Source organism: Chinchilla lanigera, unplaced genomic scaffold (genome assembly GCF_000276665.1).
Source record: "Chinchilla lanigera isolate Chin_1 unplaced genomic scaffold, ChiLan1.0 scaffold00066, whole genome shotgun sequence".
In the NCBI taxonomy this organism is placed as follows: domain Eukaryota; kingdom Metazoa; phylum Chordata; class Mammalia; order Rodentia; family Chinchillidae; genus Chinchilla; species Chinchilla lanigera.
In genome coordinates, this window is record NW_004955467.1 from 705,697 (window position 1) to 721,681 (window position 15,985).

A 15,985-nucleotide genomic window follows, 5' to 3' on the forward strand; every position below is an offset into this window, starting at 1 on the left:
ACTGGGGGTGTAACCTAGAAGGGTTATCTTGTCCTTGCCCCTTTACTCTGTCCCAGCTTCCGGGCTTGCCATGAGGTAAACAGCTTTCCTCCACCATGGCTTTCTACCATGACATTTCTGCCTTGCACAGGCCTAAAAGCAGTGAGGCCGCTGACCAATGCCTGAAATCTCAGAAACTGTGGGCCAAAATCATCTTCCCTCCCTTAAGTTGTTTTTCTTATTTTGTCACAGTGTCAGAAAGCTAAGACATGATATCTTCACCCGAATACTAAAATGAAAACACTTGAGCTACTCACCTCTTCTTGAATGTATTGTAAAAGAAAGGGCGATGCTCTTAAATTGTCAACAGGAATATTGAAGAAGCCCTGGATTTCCTTCTGGTGTAAATCCATAGTAATGAGATGAGTTAGGCCTTCAAAATTAAAGCAGATACAAGTGCATAAATAGCTTAAATGCAGGTTGTGCTGTAGGAAATAAACATTATATAAAGTAAAATTGGTAAGTTACGATGGAATCACTGCTTATGAAAACCAGCACTTTATCAAAACTCAGCACTTATGTTATTCAGATTTTTTAGTATTATGAGATGCATGACTTTCACATCCATTTAAATAGCAAAGACAGTAATATACAAATGTCTCTAAAATTCTAGTAAGGCAGATTATATTTTCTTTAAAGTTTCCTTAACAGGATGGCAAAGCCCAATCGGAAGATGCACCAGCCTGGAAACTGGACTTGCACTGCATCCTCAAAGGATATCTGAAATGATCTCCAGAAAAGCATGGAAAATTCAGTATGAAAACTTTAAAAAGTAATACTTGCCCCAGAAAGCAGCCAAGAGAGCCTTGTGGTCCACTCAGGAACAAGGCTGGAAGAGAAGGGTGGATCTTTTCCAGACAACTCAGTGAGCTGCCCTGCTCTCTATATCAGGGCTTACCACAGTGTTTCCAAGCAGGTGTGCCTAAGAATGCTCGGGTTTGAGTTTTTCAAAAATTTTCTTGTTTTTGTCTACTTTGGAAGCTAGCCTAGAAACTGTATTCCACAGAAGTGTCTGTGCTAAAATGTAGTGATGCAGGGGATTTTTGATCTTCCTCTTTGTGCATATGTTCTGTGATATATACCCTCTCTAACCACATACATATATACACAAGCACACAGAGACATACAGCAATGTGCACACATGTACAATAACTAAACACAATGAAACTATGACGATTATTTAGAAAGAAGGAGAAAATACTTAGGCTGTTACCTGAGAACACTCAACACAAAACAAAATACATGGTTTATAAAACATGTCTATTTGTCCCAGGGAAGGGGAGAAGGCCAAGATATAAACAGCTGCTGCATTAAGAGTTCAGCATTATGACTTCTTTTGAAACAACATCCACATGGCTGTAAAATTCTCATTTCAATATAGTTTTTAAATAAAGAATTTAGTAGACTTTTTGAAGATGGAAAGGGGCTCTAGAGATGGAGAGAGATAGGAGGGAGGGGAAGTAAAAGGATTAAGGTGTGACACATGCATGTACGAACTCCCTACAACGAATACAGTTATTATGTATTACAAACATGTACTGATGAAAAAAAATTTTTTTTAAATCTGTGAAACCACAGAAAAAGGAAAAAGGAAAACAAAAGCCATCCCTATCACCTCTGTGTTTTAGGGAGCTGGAAACAAAGAATTCTTTAAAGTAGTCCCCCTTTACCTGTAGTTTTACTTTCGGCAATTTCTGTTACCCATGGTCCAAAAATATTAAGTGGAAAAAGTCCAGAAATGTATGATTCATAAATTGCCAACTGCACATCATTCAGAGTGGTGTGATTAAATTTCACGCCTCCCACTATGTCCTGCCAGGCACAATGTATCCACACTACATACAGTACCTACCTGTTAGTCACTTACTAGCTATCTTGGTTATCAGATATACTACCACAGTGCTGTCATGCTTATATACAGGGTTTAGTACTACCCACGGCTGGAGGCACTACTAGGGGTCTTGGCACACATCTCTCTGGAAAAGGGTAGACTAGTACGTAAACTAGCTGTCTTTAAAAGCTGTGTCACTATTTTTACTCTGGCATTTTGAAGGTTTGGAATTTCTTTTTATTGTGCGGGTACTGGGAATCGAACTCAGCATCTCGTACTTGCCAGGAAGGCACTGCACTACTGAGCTCTATCGCCAGCCCTGGGATTTCTAAGGTAAAAATCAAACCTCCAGGCCCCATAGCTGTCAAAGATCTATTGTCCTTACCAGCTTTGCACATCATGGAAGCCAGCAGTTTAGAGACAATGGAGCCTCTTTTTCTCATCTTGCACTGTTTGCTGTAAGGAAAGTAAGGGATCACGCCAATGATGCTCTTGGCACAAGAGGTCTTACATGCATATACCATGATCAGGAGCTCCATGATGGTGGTGTTCACATCCCTGTAAGCAGACAAAGAATTCCACCGAGAGGTATGAGACACCTGGCAGGATTTCCCTGTGGGGCTAGATGCTCCAATGCCACCATCCACAAAGCACCTGCCATCTGCTCCCTTCCCCTCTCACCCTCATCATTCCCAATTCCTTGCCATGCTGTTTTACTCATCACCTTCTGACATACTGGATCATCTCATCTATTAATTCCATTCTCCATGTCTTCCTCCATTAGAACATAAAACTCCAGAGTAGATCCTTGCCTGTTTTGATTAGAAAGGCCTCACACACCTGTAACTCCAATTCACATAGAGCAGACATTCCACAAATAGTTCTAAATGACTGTGTGAGTGAAACACAGAACATCTGGGTGAGTGGGTTTTCTGTTGCTATCTAGTGAGAAGACTGGCACCTGATGAAGTAACTCAAATGTAAGAAAAGTACTCTATGTGAAAGGATGATAAAGGCACTCCAAAGCTCCCAAACACTGAGCACAAAGAACAAGGCTTCCACCACTCAACTCAAATGATCAAAGTCTTGTCTGAATTACAGGAAACCAGATGACAACAGTGTTGAAATAAAAATCAGTAAAAATAAAAAAATGAACATCTTGAAAATGGGAAGGATAAGCAGTCACCCTTCCAAAGCCCTAATTAATGGGGTCTCTGACATCTAATGTCTCCCCCAGCAATCTACACAGCTTCTCTGGAATCATACTTGGCTCTGAGGAAACATAACTGCAAATACCTGAGAGTTGGGGCAGCCTGCACTGTCCTGTGCCTGCACCCTCACTTCCTGGTATTGGCTCAGGCTCAGGTAGGTCCTCCACAGCACCTGGCCTAGATGCAAGCCTGGGCAGCAAGACAGTGGCACTGGGACAGCAAGCACTTGGTGCCCTCACACTCAGCTCTGCTGAGGACCCTGAAGTTCAGCAGAAGTGGAAGCAAGCGCACCACATCAAAGGCCAGCCAAGACCTCCCTCATGGCACACATGCTCACCAGGGGATGGGATGTAACAATAGGTACCAGCCACCCTTTTTCCAAGGACAGGTGGGATTCTGTGATTTCATCTCAATGAAACATAAGACCAACACAGAGATAATTCTGGTGAAAGTATATTTGTTCCAAGGGGAAAGTTCCTGGAATTTGGCTTTTTTCCTCTTTCTTTGCTATTTTTCTATATGTATTTCTGTATCTATCTATATTCAGCATGCAGAAAAATCCAGACTCTAAGCTAAAAATGATGCACTTTCCAAACTGACCTAGACAGTAACATTTTCTTCTGAGGCCTTTGCAAAGGGGAGGGCTCACAGAAAATATGGCTCAAAGTAGTAGCTAGAATTTGGCGTTTATATACCACCTTACTAAGGGAAGACAAGAGGAGAAAGGACCCTTAAAAGGAAAAGAAGCGACTCGGAAAAGATAAATAAGTCCTTAGGAGAGCAGACAGGAGACAAGACACACTTGTGTGACGATGTCTGTTTAGACGACTAATTATCTTGGTGCGTTTTCTCTTCTAGCTTTATGCCAGAAGTCAGTTTTTCTTAGCTGGAAAACTCTCAAACTTCAGGGAGGAGATTTAGGACATGATTTCTTTAGGAAGGCTCTGCTGTTAAGCAGGTAAGAGGTATTCAGGAAAAGTCCTCTTCCTACATCTTATGATTCTCAGGTGTGCTCACGTCGAATAGTATATTGTGTCCCTTTCCTATCTTTACAGAGAGACAGCAGGATCAAGCTGGAAGGGTGAGTTTCTCATCACCGTACAGCCACTCTGTCTAGCTGAGGTTGGGCACTGAGGGTCTCTGCTCTGCATCACTCACAGCTTCTACAAGGATCAGCTGAGCCGCCTTCCACCTTCCAGCAATGAGTGCCTGCAGGCTACCCCAGGGAGACTTCATCCCCAGGGAGATTAAGCTGGAATCGAGGGACCACTGTTGAGCTGGAAAATCCAGGACTGAAGGTATGGCCAGGCCATTATAGAGAGAAAAAAGTAACTGTTCTGAGGGAAGAACTTTCTGGGCACAAATGCATGATAGAAACAGGGGCTCCATATGACTGTCCTCCTTCCAGATGCTGCTTACTGAAAAGTGGTGCAGGCGCACCACACTGAACTTTCTGCACTCAGCTCACACTTTCCAGACACATGCACACTGAAGAAAATATACCTTCCTTCAGTCCAGCCTTTTATCTTTTCAGCTCATTTAATTTATGCAGTAAGATAATAAAGGCGGTTGCTTTTAAATTATCCCCAGTGAAAGCTTTAAAAACCCTTCCCAAAAACTCCCCCTCACCAGCCTCCCCTCCCCTTCTGGAAGGGAGAAATAGAAGTACTTTCTTGTAAGTTTTACAAAATTCTGGTTATTGGCTGGGGGTGTAACTCAGCAGTAAAGTACTTGTCTACACTGTGTAAAACCCTGGGTTTGACCCTCTGCTTAGAAAAAAAATTTGGTTATTCATTGCTGGGAAACTTAATGGGCCTATCACTAAGAGCCTCTACTCTGAAACTTGATTATTTCCATGCTTTAAGAACCCTGAAAAGATTGGGTGTGGTTACCTGGTAGTCTAAGGCAGAGAGATCACCTGAGTACAAGAGTTTGGGGCCAACTTGGGCAACACAGTGAGACCCTGCCCCAAAACACAAAAGAAAGAAGGATAGAAAGGAAATAAAAAAAGAAAAAAGGGAAAGAAACATAATAATCAGCAGTTATGTCCGAAAAATTAATTTTATGATTCTCTTAATTCTTCCCGGCTAGCCAGTTCTTATTATTCTAAACACTTCTGCAGAAATAGCAACTCAGAAGGCAAAAACATCTCTGTTCAATAACTACTTACTTTGAGACAGTCTGGATGATGAAAACATCTTTTCCCCTCACAGACTCTTGAATCTGTACTCTTGTTTCTGGCAGGAAAAGGGAAAAAGAGGAGGGGAGCGCATATAGCTGAAATTTTTTTAAAATAAGAAAAGTACATCATTCCCCATTGCTATAAAACATGGAAACTGGAACTACTATAGAATTTATTACATTTCAAATGCTACAAGAGATAATAAACATACCAATCACCATTAATCACATTTTTGAAACACATTTAGTTAAAAGATACCTTAAGTGAGAATTCCATTTCTCATGAAGTGAATCAATACACTGCTGAGTGCTGTGCTCTAATGCATGCACATGTAACTGATATGCTCACTCAGTCAGTATCTTTGGAGGACTTAGGTACAAAATGATGTACGTTGTGAGAACAAGGGGAAATAAGATCTAGTTTCTTTACTCTCAAAACATTGTGACCATCATGGAGAAACAAATGGATAAAACCAGAATGGGACAATCTACAAGACACTCTCTTCAGTCAATGGCATAGGAAGAAAAAAAAAAAAGATGAAACCACTGTTCTAGAAGCAATGAAAGACTAAAGGGACATAAAGACCAGATTGTTGGGGCTGGGGATTTAGCTCAGCGGCACAGCGCCTGCCCAGCAAGCGCAAGGTCGTGAGTTCAATTCCTGGTACCAGAAAAAAAAGGGAAAAAAAAAGACCAGATTGTTTGAACTAAGAATCCTAGTTTGGCTAGGGAGGTTGGGGATGAGCAGGGCAACAATTATAGGGTTGGGGGTGTAGCTTGGTGACAGGGTGCTTGCCTACTAAGTGCAAAGTCCTGGGTTCCTTTAACAGGATTTTGGGGCAGGGGAGAGCAGCTATTAAAGGCCTTTTAGGGCAATGGAAAATCTGAAGACAGACCAATATTATGTAATGAAAGAATTACTGTTATCTTTAAAAATGATAAAATACCATACTTCTGTAAAAGAAAGGATTTCCTCTTAGAAGATATTAGTCAAATATCCAGGAGTTACGTGTATTGATGTCTGCAGTTTACTTTCAAATAGTTTCACAAACACAAAATCAAATGGTAAAATATTAACTGTAGAACACAGGGGGTAGATACACACGTGGGTGTTCATAGTACTATTCTTTTTTTAAAAAATGATGGCTAGAACAGATCGATGTTTATGAAACAATGAGGTACAATGCTAAGAAAATGAGCTTTTTTTTTAATTTTAAAGAGTAAAAGAAGGATAACATAATAATAGGGGGGACTTAGCAAATTACAGACAAAATGGTAGGAAATTATCAATGGTTATTGTTTTACATATCGTTATCTACAAAATAGTTTCTCAGGAAAACAAATAGACAAATAATAGTGAGTTAGAGACAAAAGAGGTAGGAAATTATCAAGAGCTGTTGTGATATACTTTGGTATCTTCAAAGTGGCTTCTAAAGAAAATAAATAGAGCTATACATGAGTGACCTATTGAAAAATCATTAACTATTCTCAATGGTTGTTGTAGGAAACACATAATAATAAACAGACATCCATTTATGAAATAGGATAGGAACATTACAAACTTTATACAGTTATGGATAGATTAGCAGGAAAATATCAATGGCTGCTCTAATACATGGTGGTATCTTCAAAGTGGTTTCTCAGGAAGACAGAGATATGCAAGAAGGATCTAATAAGTAGTTACAGCCTAAGGGTTGTCAAAAATAGCATATTACCTCCTCACCAGTGACTCCTGTCACTGAGGTATGACGGCTGGAAGGAAGGCCAGGATTGAAAAGGACTGAGAGACTTGCACCTGTGTCTAGCAACAGGCTGCTTTCTTGTTCCTCCACAGTCATGATTACCCAGGACTCCTTGATGGAGATGACGGTCTGGCCAAAGGGAGAAGGCAGACCATGCCCCAAGCCCTCTCATTCCTGTTGGACTAACTGGTAGCATGGGTCTGAGCTCTGGGGCCTCCACCTCAGAGGGCAGACCGATCTCCAGTGGTCTCCTCTGCATCCAGGGCATGGCCCATGGGGCCTCTTAGGGCAGTTCCTCTTGAGGTGGCCTGGCTTTTAACAGCGGTAGCAGATGAATGCAGTTGTCGAGTTCTTCTTGGAGCCCCGGGAATCAGACCTGGGATCTGTTTCTCTTAGTGGTGCAGCAAAAGCAGCTGCTTTTTCTCGGTCTCTTTGTTTTCTCTCCTTGGCCTCCTCCTCATCATGGCTATAGAATACTGAGGAGGCAATTCTTACTTACATCTCAAGAGAGCTATCTGGGGTGAAAGCCATTCTCTGTAGCTTTTTCTCTCCAGCTTCCCATTGCTTTGGGACCCCACAACCAGTTAGTGTCTCTCCCCAACTGTCGGCACCGGCAGCAGGAATCCTGCTGCACACTTCTCCGAAGCTCTACCACAGCCTGTACTGTCAGGGGAAGAATGGCTTCCAATGAGTCTCTGCAGGTATTGTGCAAGGTCCTCCTAGTTTACAGCTTCCAAGCGGCTCTGATGACCCCAGTCCACTGGACCTCTGACTCCGTGGGCTTAGTCTGCATTTTCATGTTCTCTGAGTCCTTGTTCAGCAGCTGCTTCTCTGCTGGCTCTGGACCTTTCTGGTTCTCAATGGCAGGAGCAAGAGTGGCCCGTTGTATGGCATGTATTCCCAGGGGTTGTTCAAAGTTTCAATGATTCACACACATCCGTGGGTGGGCAACTGCAGTCGGTGCATGGTGGGCCAATTGTGTCACTGTTTCTCTGTGTCATGATAGATCTCAATTGAGAGGCAGCGGCCGGCCTAAGGGCTGGCGTGCAACAAAGCTTGCCGCTGCATGGCTCCCCATGTGCTAGGGGCCCACCCTCCGGGAGCCACCAGGCAGGAAGCTAGCCAGCCAGAAGACTGGCGCTCCCCACCCGTGGCTCCCTGTGCACCGGAAGCCCTCCTTCCGGGGAACGACGAGGCTGGGAGTGAGCCGCCGGTCCAAAGACCAGCGCTCCCCCGAAAATGAGCTTTAGAGGCAAGGAGATGTGGATTTGAATCTTGATGCTGCTACTTCTGGAACCTCACCCCTAAAATCATCCCTAAACTCAATTTTTCAGCATCTAGTGACAACAAGATTCCTCAGATTTTAGTTCTCTCCCTTCTTCCCAACAGACACCAAGTAAACACTCCATTCATAAACCTGGCCAGTGCAGCAGCCTCCCCAGGTCTCACACTGCTAGGCCTCCCTGTAGTTCCTTTCTCATCCAATCTCCTTTAGTGGACAGTGTTCCTCAGATTCCCTGCTCCTTTTTCTTCGGTCATATTTTTCTCTAACAAAGCCAATGGAGGGATCTTATCGGACGGCAGGCAGTGCTGGATAAATGAGTAGGGAAAAACAAACTTGTGCCTTTCTACCAAAGCCTCCTGAAAACTCTCTAATATTTAAATACTTGACAAAATCTGTAGTGAAAAGAAAGGCAACAAGTATTTATTTATTGTGCCAAGAACTGTGTGAGATACATAGATCATTCCAGTCAATCCTCAAAACAGCCCTACATATTCAGAGTCCAGAAAGGTTAGTAACGTGTAACTTTTCATGTGGGCTGTCCATTGCTCTGCTAGAATAACTTCAAATATCTACCATTTCCAATGAAATTATAAAGATTAAATAACACATAGGATTGTGACAACAGAAATAGAGCAAAAAATTTCCAACAAGACTTCAAAAAGTCTAACACATGGCACCCCAAGTGGAAATAAAGAACCAACCAGGGACCAGGGATGTAGTTCAGTGGTACAGTGTACAAGTACCCACTATACATGGGACCTGGGTTCCATCCTGGCAAAAAAAAAAGCCTGTAATGGTGATGTGCACTTATAATCCCAGCTATTAGGGGGCTGAAGCAAGAGGACTGCTGGAGCCCAAGAGTTAAAGCCCAGTTGGGACAACATGGAGAAAACCATCTCTTAAAAATGAAGAACTTTCTCAGGTATGATGGCACACGCCTGTCATCCTAGCACTCAGAAGGCTGAGGCAGGAGGACTGCTGTGAGTTCAAGGCCAGCCTGGGCTACAAAGTGAGTTCAAGGGCAGCTGAATTGTATAGTGAAACCAACTAAAATTAGACACACAGGATTTATTCATCCAGCCTAAGGTAATGTGAATTCAACTAAGAGCTGAGCAACTGTTTTCATTCAACTGACCAACAGTTTTGCATATTTATGCAGTTTTTATTGAATCAGGTCTAAGCACTGGTGTTCAAGCCCCTACATGTGACTTACACCAGGATTATATATCTAGTCAGTATCAGTGAGAGCTAAAATAAACCACTCCTTTCCACCTTGCCTGCCTGACTTCCTGCTCTTGGTACTGGATAATGGAATCAAATTGTCTCAGTGGTGGAGAACAAAGGCCTGAATCACTTGCCATATTTCACAAAACATTAAAAATACCCACGTCTAAGATAGCTCACCTCGGTTAGGTTCCTGGTAAACCTGCACTTTACCCATCTCTACTCCGAGGCGCCTAGAGAAGAGAAAGAGGGGAAAAGCTGAGAAGGTAATAGAGCAGATCCAAAATCTCTATTTAAGGATGATAAAAGTTATTCTTATTACAGAATTTAAAGTCAATATTAAATTGCTGTGTCAGTTCCCTGTCTACTCCAACCCATGTCTACTCAAGGCCTATGTAGTCCACCTCTGCCTGCCCTGCCAATCATCTTGCTGGTCTTCACACCCTGCAGCCCACATTTCTGACATACACCAATACCTTGTCCTCCACATTACAGGCCTTGGGACCTGCTGATCCTGCTACCTGGAGGGCTCTGCCCCCAGACCTGTACTTGGTGGCTCATCTCAATTCATATACCACCTTCTTTTCCTGCCTCTTCCTTCTTCTTCACTCTCCCTCCCTCCCTTCTTTCTTTCTGAGACAGGGACTTGCTATGTAGTTCAGGCTGGCAGAGCTCATTATGTAGCTCTGGCTCTCATCAAACTCCTGGTAGTTGTCCTTGAACTCACTGCAATCTTCCTGTCTCCACCTCCCTAGTGCTGGGTAGTGCTGGTATTACAAACATGCACCACCACAACCAGCTCATCTCTTCACTTTAAAAGGCAGCTGGAGCACCCAGGCTAAGGCAGAACAACCTGCCTTGCCCACCCTTACTGTCGCTCTGCTCTTTTCATGGCATTATCACTACTACATAAAATTATCTTGATGACTGCATTTGGTTTGAATATTGTATCTGGCTCTCATACTAAAATGTAAATTTCCTAAGGAAGAATCTTGACTAGTCTACTCATCATTAATCCCTAACATGTAGATCAAAGTATGAGATATAGCAGGAGTTCAAATTTGTTCAATAAATGCATGCAAATAAATGCAAAACTATACTGAACCGTAAGCTATAAACTATTCTCACACACTATACACTTACATCCCTGTTCATTATACTTAAATAATGCTATACATACTGCCTCAAACACAATGCCTAACATTTATGAGGCATTCGATAAACATCTACTGCATGGCTATGCAGGAGTTGTGACAGTTTATGAAAAGCTGAGCCCTTAATATTATAGATGATATATAGATTATCTGCTTTTAAGCTTGACAGTCATTGCTAACCCAATTATCAAATTTAAAACATCACATAATAATTGCAGATTTCAATGGTAAAATTATAACTCACTCAGCAATTTTCTTTGAAAGTTCCATACACGATGAATTGGAATTTGCTGAAAACAACACCAGACCTCCTTTGGTTATGTTCATCTTGGTTTCCAATTCAGGAGGCGCCACACAAAACATCAAAACCTGCTAGATTTTCCAATTCTGAGCCTAGAAAGATACAATATGTATTAAGAATTGCCATATGATACAAAATATATCTGAATGCATTCTTTTTAATAGCAAATAACATTCACTAAAGGAAAGTGGTTTTCACCATAATGGTGTCTTTTATATTACAGGGAGAATTATATATATATATATATATAAAATGTATTTGTATTTTAGGGTTCCAAATTGATGGATATGTTACCAAATGATGTAATTAGTTTTCATAACCACTGTGAATAAATAATAAACTTACAAGAAAGGCGGAGCTGAAGAGCTCAATGTTTTAATGTTTGCTGCTTAAAGTCAATAATGGACAACCTCCTTTATTTTCTGACAACAAAAGTCCTCCTGGATCAACACACAGAAAAATGGCAGAGCCATTAATTAGCAAGGACATGGACTGATTGATCCTTAAATAAAGAACAAATGACCCATCTATACCTGGCTTTTTCTGTAATACCTGTTTCCCATCAAACCTCCCCCGCCCTTTCAGCTGTACCTCTGTCACTGTCTACAACTGACCTTGTCATCTTCTTTTCCTGCAACTGGAACACAAGATAATAACCTTGGAGCAAAGTCAAGTGACCACACAAATGACAGGCAGCAGGATACAAATATAAAGAACCCCGGTCTCAAGGTTACAATCACTTGGGACTAAGTCTTGCTTATGCAATGAGGATGCCAGGTTGGACAAGCTGGCCACAGTCCAGCGGCTTGGCAGGCAAGGCAACTTGCCAGCAAGCCCACTGCCTTTTCTTGGTTGCATGTTTACTTGGGAGCAGGTCTGCAAGGAATTGGGCTGAAAATGAGCTGACTGTCTTTGTTATTCCTAAATTTTAATTACTCAAGTAATATACAAACATATCCTCCTTGTAAAACATGATAGTTAAAGCCCCAATCCCAGAGTCCTTCCCAGCAATGAGGGTTCCTATCACTTTGATACTGGACACCTCAGGCCCTTTCTTTTTTTTTTTTTTTTTTTTGGTTTTTCTCCGGTACCGGGAACTGAACTCACAACCTTGCGCTTGCCAGGCAGGCGCTTTGCCGCTGAGCTAAATCCCCAGCCCCTTCCTCAGGCCCTTTCTATCTTTTGTGTATGCATTTAGAAAGGTGACCGCTATAAAAAAAAAATGGACAAAAATTACATACAATGTTGCCAGCACACTGTACAAATTTTTAATTTGCCTCTTCATGAAACAATCTTATTATAGCAACCTGGGTTAAAAGATACAGGCCTAGTCTAACTGCTGCCTAGTCCTCCATGGTGTAGACTTTTGCATAAGTTACTGTCCTAAGCAGGTCTCCTGTTCACATGCACACAGGCAGTGGAACTGCCTGGTCACAGGTAGCTGGTGTATCACCCCACCAGCTGGCTAGGAAAGTGCAGGTCTGTGCAGGTCCAGCCCCTTCCCTTACAGGGCATTCTTACAGCTAAGGACTTCCAAAAGAGAAAAACTTATCAACTATACCAGCGCAGTTTACCTTGATTCTAAAAATTACAAACAGAAACGTAGGCATAAATGATCAAAGCCTAAAGAGCACAAAAGGGACCAATAGTGTCTACCATGCAAAGTGGCTTTGGAGCAGGGATCAGCAAATACAGTCCACAAGCTAAATCGGGTCCCTCCAAAGCCTGTTTTTGTAAAACTTCACCACATTTGTTTACAACTTGTCTTTGGATGAAAGGATAAGTATTTCCCACAAAGCCTAAAATATTATCTGTAAAATATTTTTTACAGAGAAGGTTGCCAGTCCCTGCTTTATAGGAGAGCACAGCAACTGTGAAGGCTGGTGAGAATCAGGGCATAGAGAATGGTGTAAATGAAAGAAATAACTATTAACCAACACTTGGAGTGGGAAGGGTTCTAAGATGTTCTGTTACCATCTCTCAGCCAACACCCCTGTGTTTAGGAACAGAGTGTACAGGTCCAGTAAACAGAAACAAAACTAATTCTCCCAGGCCTTGGAGTCCAAATCGTGTTTGCATCTTGGCCTCTACTTCCTCTTAACTGACTGAGGCCTCACATAAATTACATAAAATCTCTTAGCTTTAATTCCCTCATCCATGCAAACTGACCCCACCAGGTTACTAGTAAGATTCCTGCCAATCACTTAACGTAGTGCCCTGCATACAGAACACACTCCAGGAGACTCTACTTCTAATATCTTGGTCATCTACCCAATACTGTACTATAATATGCATGGGAAGCCATCTTTTTATACTCTTTAACCTTCAGAAGCTGCTAAAACCACAGGTGTTCTTGAGAGGAGTTGGAATGAAGGAAAACACTGAGGTATAAGATGTCTTCAGAGGTAATTTGGCCCATCCATCCATCCGTTGCTGAAAGCCTATCTGTAGGAGAACTTGAACAGCTCTTGTATAAGGCTTCCCTTCTTCCTTTAAACACCCTGAGACTTCTCCCTGTGGTCTCTAGCCACTGGCTCTCTCCCTTAAGATTTACAAAACAGCCTCCAATCCTCATTTCAAAGATTGCACCTTGCCATGTTCCCCTCTGCGGGGTATTTCCTGAAGATTTGCCTTATCACTCATGGCTCAAGTACCCCACATGTCTTTTTTTTTTTTTTTTTTTTTTTTTTTTTTGTCTTTTTGAGACAGGGTCTCGCTATGCAGTTCAGGCTGACCTTGAGCTCACTCTGTAGCCCAGGCTGGCCTCAAACTTGCAACAATCCTTGGGCCTCAGCCTCCCAAGTGCTGGGATTACAGGCATGTGCCACCACGCTCGGCTCCCCAAATTATCTTGACTGCAAGTCTCAGAAGTTCTAATCTCCAGACACCAGCTTCAATAATCAAATCCTAATGTAAGGGCTTAGGGTGTAGCTCAAGTGTAGATCCGTTTGCTTACCACAGAAGAACCCATTCCACTGTCAGTCCTCCCAAAATAAAACAAAATAGGACACCCCCCAACTCCCCTAAAAGCCTTAATATAAGACCATGCTCAAAAATGGCATGGTGTGGGAGGAGCAGCCATCGAGAAGTGGCTGTCAATATAGTTGTGCTCTGTGCCTATTCATTTCACAAGCTGGTCAAGGGTAAGGCTGTTTTTAGCTTTAGTTCTCCTTTCCCTTGTTGGATATTTTAGTTGCGCTCTTCATCAAGTTTTAAGAAAAGTAAGTTTTGATCCCAGCATGAGGACGGCTGATGCAGGAGGATAACTGTGAGCTGGAGGCCAGTCTGGGCTACATACTGAGTTCAAGGCCAGCCTGAACTAGTGAGATCCTGTCTCCAAAAAAAAAGGAAAAGTCAGTGTTCAAGGCCAGCCCTAGAAACATGATGATCACTAGGGTAAAGCTGCAGGGGGTGGCCCATTACCATACGGTTTTAATGTGAAATGGAGAATACAGTTCCACTTTTCCCCACACACTACTTTTATGTTTAGCCTAAATTTACTCAAGGATGCGTGAGATTTGTAGAATGTGTGAAAAGACATTCTTTCCAGAGAATCTCTGCCTCTCTTCAAGAGCAACTCACACTCCTCTTTGAATGAGAGCTATGAATCTGTTGTTCCTGAATGAAATCACATTGAAAGTGGTCACTTGGTTGGGACAGTAGCAGTCACTTAAAAACCACGGACCCTGGGGCACAGCACTCACCTATGGTGGGAGGCCCTGGGTTAGACGTCCAGCATCACACACAGACACGCAAGCAGAAATGTCCATCTGTGCTTACTTTTTTGGGTTATCCTAACGTGATTTATACAGCAGATGAGGAGGGCTTGCACTAAACTATACGGTTTCTCTCTAAAAACAAATCCATTGTATACACATGCCATCTAAAGGTGACTGGAGGAGGTGAAGCCCTGGGCTTGCCATTCAGTCATTAGCTGCCAGGCCTAGGGCATATCCCTTGGCTTTACTGGGCCTCAGACCAGAGATGTATGTGTGGTAAAAAGCTTCCCTCACCAGAATTTAAGGTCCAGGGAGCAGAGGATTTTTTTTTAAACGATTATATTTTCTGCTGGATACCCACTGGCTAGAGCAGCAGCTGGCACATGGCTGAAGCTCCACAAATGTTTGTGGAATAAAGCTCACCTCAGGGAGCTGCAATGATGAGCAAATGGAACTGCACTGTCTGCTGGTGGCAAGGCTGGGACAAACACAGGAGGTGGGCGAGCTGAAGCCGCTTCATACAGCGGCAGGTCAGGAAGACAAGCAAGCTGTGCTAAGCACCCGGCGAACACAGCTTGGCCTGGGCGTAATCCGTAGTACAGTTAGTTGTACCCAACAGGAGGCTGCGTGGCCTGGCTCTCAAACCGCACAGAAAATGACTCAACACCTTGCTGACTTCCACATACACAGATAATTGAAGAAATATCTAGATTCTGAAAGATGTCTATTGTAAACATGCCTTGGTTGGAAAGCAATTCATAGTAAGTACCACAGAAAGAACGCAGAACTTTGATTTAGTATTTCCAATTCTTGGAATTTATCCCAAAGAAAAAGCCACATGCTCAAAGCAACATTTTTCTAAGAGGAGGAACTCGAGTTGGGGAAACGGTCAGGAACGGGGTAACGCAGTAAAACTCTACATGTGCACACAATATAAATATTCAACACTATGCGAAGATAAATGACGTGAGCAGAACTGCGTAACAACGACTGGAGACAGCGGAAAACGACTAGGGACAAGGACGGTATTCTTTGGCAGGGTTCAACAATTTGGGTGGATTATTTTTATTTGTGCATTAAAACTGTAAACACGCCTGATCACACTTCCTCACCCGCATTCGTCTCCCCGACGAAACCTAAGCACCCAGGTTGCGCCAGTATTAAAGGAAGAAGAACGCGTATCAGTGCAGCAGACCGGGGCGAACGATTCAAGCAGCACAACGAGCACTACCTCGCTGCACCCGCGGTCCTCGCTCCATCTCCGCAGAGCGCCGTCCTGCGCCGACTGCGCCCGCGGC

The 15,985-nt window shown here is 42.8% G+C and overlaps 1 protein-coding gene across 2 annotated transcripts in view; it reads right to left on the reverse strand.

The window, feature by feature from the left end:
- The window catches only part of Prpsap2 (phosphoribosyl pyrophosphate synthetase-associated protein 2), a 45,331-nt gene that overhangs the window by 28,852 nt on the left and 494 nt on the right, over positions 1 to 15,985 (reverse strand). The window contains exons 2-7 of one of the 2 annotated variants that reach the window (XM_005399288.2): positions 11,314 to 11,408; positions 10,912 to 11,060; positions 9,694 to 9,746; positions 5,252 to 5,318; positions 2,256 to 2,428; positions 297 to 412 (exon numbers count right to left, since the gene is read on the reverse strand). In XM_005399288.2, the coding sequence (XP_005399345.1) occupies positions 297 to 412; positions 2,256 to 2,428; positions 5,252 to 5,318; positions 9,694 to 9,746; positions 10,912 to 11,030 (528 nt within the window). In that variant the 5' untranslated portion in view covers positions 11,031 to 11,060; positions 11,314 to 11,408. The remainder of the gene's footprint in view (positions 1 to 296; positions 413 to 2,255; positions 2,429 to 5,251; positions 5,319 to 9,693; positions 9,747 to 10,911; positions 11,061 to 11,313; positions 11,409 to 15,985) is intronic. The other variant, XM_013522228.1, reaches the window with a different exon arrangement.